Source organism: Symphalangus syndactylus, chromosome 1 (assembly GCF_028878055.3).
Source record: "Symphalangus syndactylus isolate Jambi chromosome 1, NHGRI_mSymSyn1-v2.1_pri, whole genome shotgun sequence".
NCBI classification, from domain to species: Eukaryota; Metazoa; Chordata; class Mammalia; order Primates; family Hylobatidae; genus Symphalangus; species Symphalangus syndactylus.
Window position 1 is genome coordinate 144,166,002 of NC_072423.2, and position 13,631 is coordinate 144,179,632.

General features: G+C 35.0%; 1 protein-coding gene across 2 annotated transcripts in view; it reads right to left on the minus strand.

Annotated features, from left to right (window-relative positions):
• The window catches only part of ZDHHC2 (zinc finger DHHC-type palmitoyltransferase 2), a 76,433-nt gene that overhangs the window by 10,253 nt on the left and 52,549 nt on the right, over positions 1 to 13,631 (minus strand). For both annotated transcript variants that reach the window (XM_055287188.2, XM_063613262.1), the window contains 4 exons: positions 9,516 to 9,642; positions 9,110 to 9,202; positions 4,270 to 4,382; positions 2,369 to 2,443 (listed from right to left, as the gene is read on the minus strand). In XM_055287188.2, the coding sequence (XP_055143163.1) occupies positions 2,403 to 2,443; positions 4,270 to 4,382; positions 9,110 to 9,202; positions 9,516 to 9,642 (374 nt within the window). In that variant the 3' untranslated portion in view covers positions 2,369 to 2,402. The remainder of the gene's footprint in view (positions 1 to 2,368; positions 2,444 to 4,269; positions 4,383 to 9,109; positions 9,203 to 9,515; positions 9,643 to 13,631) is intronic.

Consider the following 13,631-nt stretch of genomic DNA (forward strand, 5'->3'; position numbering starts at 1 on the left):
TTCTTTTTGTGTTTTTGGTAAAGACGGGGCTTCACCATGTTGCTCTGGCTGGTCTTGAACTCCTTAGCTCAAGCAATCTGCTTGCCTTGGCCTCCGTAAGTGCTGAAATTACAAGTGTGAGCCACCATGCCCGGCCAGCATTTTTTATTTATACCATATGATAGGAAAGGTTGGTAAGCTAAATTTAATTTACTTTTTAGTACTAACTATGGGTTTAGGCACATTATAACCATCTGGAAACTGCTGAACAAACAAATATTTTATAAAAAGGTGACATCATTTACTATTGTAGTTCAAAAACAGGAGAAAAAATATGAAGTTTTTTTGTGTGTTTTTTTTTGTTTTTTTGTTTTTTTTCTTTTTAGAGTCTTACTCTGTTACCCAAGCTCCCAGGCTGGAGTGCAATGGCACGATTTCGGCTCACTGCAACCTCCGCCTTCTGGGTTCAAGCGATTCTCCTGCCTCAGCCTCCTGAGTAGGTGGGATTACAGGTGCGCCACACCACACCCGCCTAATTTTTGTATTTTTAGTAGAGATAGGGTTTCACCTTGTTGGTCAGGCTGGTCTCAAGCTCCTGACATTGTGATCCACCCATCTCAGCTTCCCAAAGTGCTGGGATTACCAGGCGTGAGCCACCGCGCTCGGCCAATATGAAGATACTTAATATAAATAAGGCACATCAATATCACACTATTACTTGATATAAATACAACAGGAATGAATTGAAAATCTGAGATGTAAAGCAGGAAAAAATTATTTTTAAAAGTCTAGTTTCTATTAGCTACTTTAGGGAAAGTTTAAGAAAACAAAACATGTTACTGCAACTGGTTATATAAATAGAATAGAAAACATTACATCAGAAAATCAGGGGTTTACTTTTAGATCTATAGCGCTGATTCGTGCTGTCATTTTGTGATTATGACTACTAATGTCATATTTGAATTAATAAAATCAAGTTACTGTCAAATTTTAATTTCAATGTTTTTGTTTTGTCACTTATCCATCAAATCTTGAGAACCTACTATGTGTCTATGTGTCTGGCATTGTGCAAGGTGTTGGAGATAAACAACCACAATACTGGTATTGTGTCAAAATACTGGGAAGTCTCGATGGCTTTTATATAATATTACCATGTAAATATGTAAAACACTTAACACACAGAAAAATTCCTAATACCACTGACCTTAAAAACAACGGTTATCACAACTGATGATTTCAAAATATTGAAAAAAATCCTGTGAAATTCTATGTTTTACAGAACTATGTTCTGTATTTTATTTGTGGTATTGGCTAGTGACTCATATTTGCTATAGCTACATTCTAAAATTACATTCATAGTTACATTCAGAAATTTAATAATGTCTCTTTGCTATTTAATTAAATTCAGATGAAATTTTCACTATTTTAACCAGTTATGGTCAGTCTGACCTATTGTAGCATCAGGTATTCAGAGCTGATCCTGGTCTTCCCAAAATCAGATACTAGTCAGCTGGCAAATTGCCAGGTCAGCATTTTGCTGATAATACATGGTTAATTTACCAAAACCAGAACAGACAAATAAAAACAGATATACATGAGCTTTGATGCAAATCTTTTTGTTTTACAAGTGAATCTCTTGCTTTTCATAGACTTTAGGATTCTAGATTGCCGTTTTGTAAATAGAGAGTTATCTTGCTATCTTTAATATTCAGCTCTGTAAATTGTTTATTATATAGTTGTTTGTTCCAAAGGGGTTCCTTATTGTAGCTTTTTATTGACTGCAGGCTTACAAACAGATAATATTTTAAAGAAACTGATTTGGAACTGCAGGTTTAAAAAAAAAAAGGCTTAAAGAAGATGATTTGGAACACCTATTACTTTAAGGTTAACACATGCTATGCGGCCCTACTATGACCCAAAAATGGGAATGACAGTGTGCTAACGAGTACATTAATGATATATAATTACATTGCACTTAGACTTAGTGAACGTTTCCTAATGGATGGTCAAGGATATGACCACTGTATATTCTGAAAGATGAACAAAAATTAAAAATAATTATTCTAATTTTCTATAAACGACAAGATAATTTTTATGTATAGTTCAGTATTTTGGGATTGATCCCTACCACTTAATGCATTACTATAAAATGACTTTTGTTCATCAACTTATTTCTATAATTAATCAAGTTAACCTAAATACTAGCTAATACTGAAGCTAGGTCTGTACTCAGAAGCCCCAGCATGGCTAATGCAATCTCACAAGTCAGGTAAAAGATCTTCTATATGAGTCACTCACAAATTATTAAAAACGTTTATGGAAACTATTTGCCCTAAAAAAATTAGAAGACTGTTAAAAACATAAAACAATAAAGGGAAAATTATCGTACTTTTATGAAGTATGAATTTATCTTGCTTGAGGAGTTAAGTCTCATTCTCCATGGTTAATGCAGGATTGCTCATACCTTAATGAAAGAATATAAGTTAGCATTTTTGGTTGATTTGAACAAATAGGCAGAAACTTGTTATTCATCTATGAATTATGAATCCCTTGGTAGACTTCCAAAGGTGCCTTGTACATAATAAGGGTATGTATAAGATGGTTATATAGAAACACACACACACCCCTTATACAGTGTCAGTTACAACCACTATGTCTCTCCCACACACACGAAACACTAAAAACAGAAATATACATCTGAGGGAGTACAGTAACTAATAATGAAAGATATATTGACCCACACTGCTCACATCGGCTTACATCAACGTTTCCAAATTCTTCCTCTACCAACCTCATTCTAGTCAAACCAATCTTTGAGCACTTTCTCATCTCATTTTTCTTGTTTCTTTTCCTTCCTATACATCATCCTTTAAACTTTAAGTAGTTCTTCATTTCATCCATCCAACTAACAAAAAAATTAATCGAACATGCCAAAGAATTATAATAGCACGTGAAAATCAAGAAACCACTGCTATGTTAATATAAATTATATAAGATGAAACGTGAATCTCTTCTGGATGAAGAGGAGTTCTTTGTTTTTCCACTTCTCAACAATTGACCCCCAACTATTTATCACTTCTCTGCCTCTAACAAAACTGATGGATTCAAAGAACAAATTGGTGTCATCAACCGTTGTTTAGGCAATGCCTAGTCCTTGCCATAGATTAGAAAGTGAAATGGCATGTTTGAAGGTTGAGAGAGTGGCCAAATTATGAATAGTCAAATCATGGGACCCTCTGGGAGGCAAATATATTTATTAAAAATAAGGCTACTTAAAGAAAGTTTGTATTTTAGGAGAAGATGACTGATAATATATTAAATAATGACTAGAATATGTACTCAGGATCATCCATTTGTTTTTTGCTACCACTAAATCCCAGAGGTTTCTTCAAACTCTCTTGCTGCCTGACTTCAGTTCACTACACTTTAAAACGTTGACTGGTTTATTTGTAAAGACTAGAAACGAAGGAGAAAAGGTTAGCGTCAATCTGAAGGCTTTCTGGCTAATAACGCCTTAATCGTAGATGTATGGCTTTAACTCCTTTATGTGGACAACACACATATATACACACACATGCATGTATGATCACCCTATTTTGTCTACTCCTCACCAACACTGAGAAACAGGTAGTCTTTTGAAAAGAATGAAGCTAAGTCTAAAAGATGTTAGGTAACGTAACACATATCACACCCTACTAGGAGGCCAAATTAGGATTTTAAATCAGGTCTGACTTCAAAGCCTTGCTTGTTCCTTGCTAACAAACTACACTGACTGAAGAAAACAAAAGATTAAAATCAACAACAGTAACAAGAGGAATGTGAGTGGGATATGAAGAAATCGCAGGCAGTTGAAGTTATGGTAATTACACAATAACTTAGACATTTTGAAATTGTACAGAAATCTTTGAGTAAAAGAACTGAATAATTTAAGGTCCTTTTCAGTAGACATTTTTCTATCTTCTATCTGATTTGATTGTAGTTTTTTCATTTTTATACTTTATATTTTGAATTTACTTCTATCATTTTATTTGAGGAATGGTGATAAAGATTTGGTTCTTTAAACAGAAAGAAGGCAATGCAGATCCATCTTTCACAAAATGATTTTCTGCTGCTAACGGGTATTAACGAACCTCGTGAGTAGTTCTTTGAAAATAATTCTGAATTTAAAATGGAAGTCTGACTCCAAACTAAGCAAACGCCTGTAGGTAATATAATTGATATATTTTTTAACCACGTTTACCTTCTAAAAATAAAATATATCAAAAGACAGCCAAACAAGCACACCCTTACCAGCTTTGCATTTTCCTGGGTTTATGCTGCTCTCCGTCCAAGACTGAGAATCAGTAAGAAGGTGGCTCTGGGACTCTCTCAATGGCTTTGCAGGAAACTGATGATTTTCGAGACTGAATAATAATTGAATAATCATCAAAATCATCATAAGCTAATTTTTGATAGTAAAGTTGATTGTTTCTCCATGTATGGAACCAAAACCACTTGCAATGCAAGATGACTGCAGGAGGTACCCAAAATAATGTGGGGAATACAAGAATAAGACATTAAATAGCACTGACTTGCGGTGAGAAAAGTGTTCTCTCTTCAGTCTCTTTTCCTTCTTCTGCTTACAATAAGATGATAATCTCTAACACTGGCAAATCTCCAGAGAATAGTCCTGAGCCCCAGGCTTTAGCAGGTAGTTAGAACTTAATAATAGTATTTTATTATCAATTTTATGTATGTATTTATTTTTGAGGCAGAATCTCACTCTGTTGCCCAGGCTGGAGTGCAGAGGTGCGGTCATGGCCTCAACCTCCTTGGCTCAAATCAATCCTCCTCCATCAGCCTCTCAAGTAGCTGGGACCACACCACCACCCTCAGCTAATTATTATTATTTTTTTTTTTGTAGAGTGGACTCCCTATGTTGCCCAGCCTGATCACAAATGCCTGGTCTCAAGTGATCCTCCTGCCTTAGCCTCCCAAAGTGCTAGGATTACATGCATAGGCCACCACACCTTGCCTATTTTTAAAGTTATATTCTATTTATAGAAAGTTACGCCAGTTTCTCATTTATGAGAGTGGTATAAACTTTGGTTTAAAAAAAAGCATAAGTGCCAATTTAAATACAGAAAAATATTAATTTTGTAAGTGATATGTGGATATGAAAGAAAATATGAATGTGATGGTAGGAAGACAAAGTTGAGGAAAAACTGGCCTACAGCTTCTAAAGTGGTCTAAATGGTCTTGAACAGAATTTTCTCTATCTTCTTCTGTAAAACTGAAACAACAAATTTGAGCAAACTATCTTGCAGGAATATAAAAAACATCTGAAATTATCAGGTCTTACAAACCCAATGTTCAGTCTGGGGAATAAGGAGTCTTGTAAGAAGAATTTTCTTTAAAATTTACATGGAAATGCCATACATCAACAGATTGGAGGGCATGAAAAAGTATACATAAAAATATTTCACTTAGGAAACATTATCGGTATAGAAACTATTAGTGATGTTTTAGAATGTTCTGAAATAATAATTGCAATAGTATTCAAAAGAAACAACTTAAAATTCTTTCAAGAATAATTTCACATATTTGAGTTCAATTATATATAGTAACTATTATGTTTTAAAAGGATATATGGGTATGCTTTTTCTTAATTACCTCATATCTAAAATTTTAGAATATTTCAATTTTGTGCAGCTTTAACAACTCCTTATTAAAATTTTGGAGGTAAATCTTAAAAAATAGAAAACAGCATATCTCCATACAGGTTTAAATATATTATATAAAAAATCTTACTTTAATTCTTATTATTCTTCAAGAAAGGGACCATGTAACAGGTACAGAAGACTAACTAGATCCTGGTTTAGGGACTCTGAAGATTCATTATTGCTAACAGGACTCTAGCAAAGGGCAAGAATCCATTCATTCAACAATATTTATTGAGTACTTGTCACTTTTATAAACAAAGTCTTTGTTCTCATGGAAATTTCACTGTTACTGAGGAAGAAAAATAAATAATACATATATATATGAATGAAATAAGTCAGGTGATAATAAGAGCTATAACAATCAAAAAAATCAGGCTGGGCACAGTGGCTCATGCCTGTAATCCCAGCACTTTGAGAGGCTGAGGCAGGTGGATCACTTGAGGTCAGGAAGTTCGAGACCAGCCTGGCCAATATGGTGAAACCCCATCTCTACTAAAAATAGAAAAATTAGCCGGGCATTGTGGTGTACATGTAATTCCAGCTACTGGGGAGGCTGAGGCAATAGAATTGCTTCAACCTGGGAGACAGAGGTTGCAGTGAGCTGAGATCGCGTCACTGCACTCCAGACAGGGTGACAGAGTGAGACTCTGTCTCAAGAAAAAAAAATCAGTGTAACAGGAAATGGCGGAGAAAGTTACTATTTTACAAAGGGTTATCAAAGATTGCCTCTATTCTGAAGTTATGCCTGAACAGAATATAAATAAAGAGAAGACACAGCTCACTCAGATCTGGAGGAAGAATGGTAAGGAAAGGGAATTAGCAAGGACAAGGCACTACATAAGGAACATGCTTGGTCCATGTGAGGAACAGCAAGATCTGTGTGTCTGAGGATTGTGAGTGAAAGGAAAGTAAAAAAGAATGACATCCAGAAGGCCAAGGTAAGAGGACTGCTTGAGCCCAGGAGTCTGAGGCTGCAGTGAGCTATGATCACAAAACTGCACTCTGGCCTGGGCAACAGGCGGTTAACAGAGACATTTTATTATTATAACAGAGACATTACTAACTTGCTTTAATAGAGACAGGAAGACCCTGTCTCCATTAAAAAAAAAAAAAAAAGAATGACTGTCTGGGGTCAGATCAGACAGTCTTGTTAAATGATGGAACAGACATTCACTAGCTTTTATTCCGAGTAAGATGGGAAACTAATAGAGCTTTCAGCAGAAGAGTGACACAATCTGACTTGTATTTTGAAGGGAAAATAGATTGGAGTGGGGCAAAAATGTTAGAACAGTTAGAAAAGTACTGAAGTAATCCATGGGAGCAGGGATGAGGGCTAGGACCAGGAAAGCTGTCTTGTAGGTGGTGAGAAAGTATTCAGATTATAGATATACTTTAAAGAGACATCTGATAGGATTTGCAAATGAAGTAAATACAAAGTAACTGAAAGAGAGGAATCCAGGATGATCCCACAGTTTCTAGCATGAACACGTGGGAGAATGGAGGTCACTAATACTGATATATGGAAGCATGGAGGAGATTCCGGTTTAGGGTGGTGATGAGGGTACACATGGCTGGGAATCAAATTCAAAGTTCTGCTCTGAACCTGTTTAGTTGGAGATGATTTTTAGGTGTCCAAGTGGGTATGTCAAGTAGACAGCAAGATATTCAACTCTGGAGTAAGGAAGAGAACAGAACTTGCCACGAAAATTTTATATGGGCTTAACATGGGAGATAGTAGAATTCTGCAGAAGAAAGAGACTTTAGCTGTCTAAATCTGACCTCAACATTCAAAGGAAAGGAAACAGAGGCCTCAAAAGATTACTTAACTTCTTCAAGATCACCTAGTTGGGTAACAGTGTCAGAACTAAGATTTCTCCCAAATCTCATGGTGCCCTTAGTGGAAGGAGAAATATTATCTCTAAAACCAAAATAATTTCTTAAATTATTAAAAAAACACAAAGGGCAAAAAAGTATTATAAACTACTACTGAATTTTGTAAAAGCTTGAAACATTCTGAATAATTTATTAAAATCAGATTTTTGTGCAATGAGGTATATGAAAAACCATAAACATTTATCTCTGTGGGATTTTCAAGCCCAAATGCACAAGGCATGATCTAGTAAAAAACTGTGATGCCCTTGAATGTCCCTGTGAAGTATATACACCGGGCCCCTTCACTAACTGGTAGGGTCTGGCCTGTACATAGCTCACTCTAGGGATGGGGTGACAAATACCTTTCATCTCTTTTGACAATTTAAAAGGATTTTAAATAAAAATTCCTTTTAAATTTAATTCCCAATTTAAAAGGGCAGAGGCAGGAGGATCACTTGATCCTGGGCGGTCATGGCTGCAGTGAGCCATGATCACTCCACTGCACTCCAGCCTGGGTGACAAGTGAGACCCTGTCTCAAAACTAAAACAAAAACAAACAAACAAACAACAACAACAACAAGAACTTTAGAATGGCTACCAGGAACACTGCCTTGAGGTTTATGGGGTCACTCCAGGCCCCCTGGGAAAAAGTACTGTGATCAATAAGAAATGTTCAATATGGAGTGTTGGTGTGGATACTGTGTGTGTGGCACTGCAGCAACTAAGAAAAGCTCTAACATTTAATGAAGAATTATATTATGGTTATGTTTTGCTACTGGCTTTCATTGAAAAATTGGAGGAATGGTTACACTCAAATCTGTCACAAAGATATAAAAATTGTTGAAAATTCATATGCAGCATTTTAAAAGTTTAAGTAATTTTTCCTTTTGCCAGTTAGTAGCACATCCAGAATCAAATGTCAGGTCTTTCTGTGGCCATCCTCAAATTATTGATAGTCTCGAATCAAAACAAACTTAAAGCTGGAGCAAAAGCCTCCAGACAATGAATTTCCAAGGCTCTGGCTTCTCTCTCCACAGAAATGGCTCAGATAATCCTTAGAGGTCTTCCAAGGGCACTAAGTCCATAATATACATTAAAATGGAATTGTGAAGAAGGTGTCTGGGATCCATTTGATCTCCAAAAGCCTCAAGTTTCTTTACTCTAACAGTTATCACAGAGAGGAAAGACATGGCGGGTCAGGGGAGATTTTATCCTGTCTGCCTACCTGAGCAGTGGGTAGCTAATTTTGACTTACATTTTTTTTTTCTTTTAAGCACTACATTTAAAAAATAAGATTTCAGTCAACCAAAACGTATAGAGAAGTAACACCTTTTTACTCACACTTAGATTAATAAAACATTTTACAAGTATAATTGAAGCTTCCAATGTATCCCTCCTCAATCATACTTTCTTTTTTCCCTCATTTCAAGTCGAAACCATTGCAGTAAATTTTCTTATGGTCTTCCATTTTTTTTCAAAGGAACATATAACCAAAAGACACAATATGGTAAAATATAGTATTTGAAAGTAAAATGAAAAAAAAAATATGAGATTACTTTTTAGCTGTGGAATTCAGCCCTGCGGGAGTAGATGCTTGTTCAGGATCCTGGTTAACAAGGCAAGTTGGAAAGGAGCAGCCATCACCTAGACTAGAATTAAAATAAAAATTTAGAACTGAACCATAGAAAAGACAACAGAGTGAAACCCTGCCAAAATGCTGATGTCCGAGAGCAGAACATGCTATACTCTAGGGAAAAAAATGTGTATTACACATTGAGTTCAACACAGTGTTTAGGAAGATGATGAATTAACTGACTTCCACACTGATATTATGGTGAATCATAGACTTTAAAAATAAGAGTTCCCACACAGAATTACAAGCCTATGGAACTAGAGGCTTTTCCTGAAACTGTCTTTTGCTGTATTATTTTCATTAAAGTCTGAAAATTTTCAAAACAGTACCTTGAAAAAATGGGGAGCAACCAGTACTTCTTCTCATCACCAAAAACTTGTCGCATGTTTTTACTGAAACCCAAGCTGAATCCATTCTTATCTGTTCCATGTCGAAATACTGGACTTCTGAATGCCTCTAAAAAAAGATGGTAAAGGAATCACATGAGTAAAGAACATATTTACTAGCAATCCTGAATATTAAGCAATAATTGAAGTAAATGAAGAAACTCTGAAAATCAATGGCTGGCTGACTGTGAGTGCTTATGTGCCTGTCAACAGCCCTGAAATACAGGGTGTCCATTCTGTTTTAAAATGTCATAAGATATATCTATTTTAATTTTAAAATACGCCTTTTTATTATAATAGTACATGTGCATTGTAGAAAATTAGAAAATACAAACTAGCAAATAAACTAAAACTGCATCTTCTGGATCTTTTGATCAACAGATAGATAAACGGATGGATCCATAGACATAGATCTACAAATCTACGGGTGTATTTTTTAAAAAAACCAAAATCAGACTATCTTTTACATACATTCTAAAACCTTTGTTTTTAAGTAAATCCACTTTATTTTTTGAGTCAGGGTTTCACTCTGTTGCCCAGAGTGGCGTACAGTGGTATGATCATAGCTCACTGTAGCCTCGAATTCCCAGGCTCAAGCAATTCTTCTGCCTCACCCTCCTGGAGCAACAGGTGCCATGCCACCATGCCTGGCTAAGCATTTTCCAATTTCGTTGAAATTGGTTCTCATCTAATAAAATTTTTCCAGCTGACTATAAAATGTACTTTTAAATTAGTTTGTCCAAACCAGGATCCAGTCCAGAACCATGTATTGCATCTGATGATGCTCATTCTGCATGTGAAAGCTGGTTCAGAGAGGCTCTGGGACTTGCCTAAGGTCACACAACAAACCCATGACAGAGTGAGACTTGAATAAGGTCATCAACATTCCTTCAAAAATATTACATTTTCTTCTTGAATCATGCTGAAATACAAAATCTAAAATTTTGTTTTTGGAATGTAAACATGGAGGTATAATCATTTTGTCCATTAAAAAGAAAAATCTAACCAGCAGAATTAGGCGCTATGAAAAAATGTGGTCATTTGCAAGATCCTTAGCATTCTTCATCCTAGGATACATAGCTTTTTCTAAAACATTTCATAGGATCATATTATCCAGGGGAAGTCCTTTCAGTGCTACAAGTTAAATCTAGAAGTTTCCAGAAGTTAAAAACCTCTAGAAACTATAAATTTACTTTTGATGAATTATAATTTAACTGCCTAACAGATAATCTGAAATAAAATTCCTGGGCTTAGAAATTACTTTATCAGTATTTTCACCCTAATAGTATTTGGTGTAATGATTTCATTTCAGAATTCCATAATGTTTCATTTCAGAATACTGAAAATGAACACTAATTGACTACCCACTGTAATTAATCCGCATTGCATATTATAATAACTGAAGCTCACAGCTTGGAGTGTCCTTTATGATCATAAGCATGTGTGGTCCTGGTTGCATTCTCAATCTCCTAACCTTGGCCTAGAAACTCTACATAGCTTAGTCCTTGCTCACCTCTGAAACCTCATTAATGTATTTCTCAATCTTTAGCTTTCTCTGCTTTAGCCACCATGGAGTGTTTCTCAAATATTCCTAGCTTTTTTTCTCTTTTCCTGTAGGGTCTTTTATTTTCAATTGAGGTGAAATTCACAGAGTGTAAAATTAGACTTTTTAAAGTGAACAATTCAATAGAATATATTCACAATTTTGTGCACTTCCCACCTATATAAAATTTCTAAATATTTTTATCACTCCAAAACAAACTCCATATCCATTAAGCTGTCAGTCCCTACTCCCCCATTTCTTCATTCCCTAGTAATCACTAATGTGATTTTCCTCTACAGATCTATCTATTCTGGATATTTCATAAAAATGGGAATCATATAATATGTAACCTTTTGTGATTGGCTTCTTTCACTTAGCATGTTTTCAAGGTTCATATATGTGTAGTATGTATCAGGACTTCATTCCTTTTTATGGTTAATATTCCATTGTATAGATATGCCACATATTCCCCATCCTTGGATGGGCATTTAGGTTGTTTCGACCTTTTGACTATTGCGGATAGTGCTGCTATGAACACTGGTATACAAGTATCTCTTTCAGGCCCTGTTTTCAATTCTCCTGGGTATATACCTAGGAGTGGAGCTGCTGGTTCAGATGGTAATACTATGTTTAACTTTTAAAAGAACTGCCAAGCTGTTTTTCACAGTGGTGGCACCATTTTATATTCCCACAAGCAAAGTAGGAAGGTTTCAATTTCTCTACATCCTCACCAAGACTTTTTAAAAAAATTGCAGCCATCCTAGTGAGTGTAAAGCAGTACTCCAAATGTGGTTTTGATTTGCATTTTCCTAATGACTAATGATGTTGAGCATATTTTTCTGTGCTGGGATTTACCAAACAACAAATAAATCATGGAGTGAGATTTGAACGAGGTCATCAACATTCCTTCCATAATACCACATATTCTTCTTGAATAATGCTGAAACGAAAAATCTAAAATTTTATTTTCCCCTTTTGTATATTTTCTTTGGAGGAATGTTTGTTTAAATGTCTATTCAAATCCTTTGCCAATGTTTTAACTGGAGTGTTTGTATCTTTTTGTTGTTGAGTTACAAGATTTCTCTGCATATTCTGGATAGTAGGGCCCTTATCAGATAATGAATTGGAAATATTATTCTCCTTCTGCAGACTGTCTTTTTACTTTCTTGTGTTTTTTAATGCATGTAAGCTTTTAATTTTGATAGTGCAAGTTTCGTATTTTTTCTTTGTTGCTCATGCTTTTGATGTTACATCTAAGAATTCATTGTTACATTCAAAGTCCTGAAGATTTATCCCTCTATTTTCTTCTGAGAGTTTACAGTTTTAGCTCTTTCATTTAGGTCATTGATCCATTTTGACTTAATTTTTGTGCGTCATGTGAGGTAGGGATACAACTTCATTTTTTTCCATGTGGATACTGAGTTGTCCTCACGCAACTCAAAGATATTATTCTTTCCCCACAAGATGGTTTTGACACCCTTGTCAAAAATCAGTTGGCTAAAGATGTATAGGTTTATTTCTGGACTCTAATTCTATTTTATTTGTCTATGTGTCCATTGCTATGCCAGCACCACACTGTTTTGATTACTGTATGCTTTATAGTAAGTTTTGAAATCAAGAATGTGAGTCTTGCAGGTTTGTTCTTTTTTTGGTGAATATTGTTTTGATTATGTGGGGCTTCTTGCAATTCTACATGAATTTGAGAATTGGCTTTTCCATTTATGCAAAAAAAGCCATTACAATTGCAATGAATCTGTAAATCACTTTGGGTATTATTGCCATCTTAACAATATAAGGCCTTCCAAGTCCATGAACATGGGAAGTCTTCTTTAATTTGTTTCAGCAATGCTTTGTAGTTTTCAGTGTGCTAGTAGTGTTATATGTACCTTCTTGGTAAATTTATTCCTAGGTATTTTATTTGTTTAGATGCCTTTTCAAATGGAATTTTCTAAATTTCCTTTTTGGGTGGTTTATTGCTAGTGCACAGAAATATAACTGATTTTTTTCCATACTGATCTTAAATCATGCAAATTTCATATTTTGCTTATTAGCTAATCATTTTTATTGTGAATTCCTTAAGGTTTTCTATACATAAGATCATGTTATCTGTAAATTAAAATAGCTTTACTTATTTCTTTTTGATGCCTTCATTTATTTTCCTTGACTAATTACTCTGGCTAGAACTTAGGTACAATGTTGAACAGAAGTAGGGAAAAGGAGCATCCTTGTTTTGTTTCTGATCTTAGAAAAAAGGCTTTCAGTTTTACACTATTGTGTATAATGTTAGGCATGCATTTCTCACAAATGCCCTTTATCTCATCAGGTTGAAGGAGTTCCTTTCTTTTCCTAGTCTAAGTGCAATTTTTCTTAATCATGAAGAGATGTTGGATTTTGTCAAGTACTTTTTCTGCATTAATTTTTTCCATACTGATCTTAAATCATGCAAATTTCATAGTTTGCTTATTAGCTAATCATTTTTATTGTGAATTCCTTAAGCTTTTCTATTTCTATTTCCT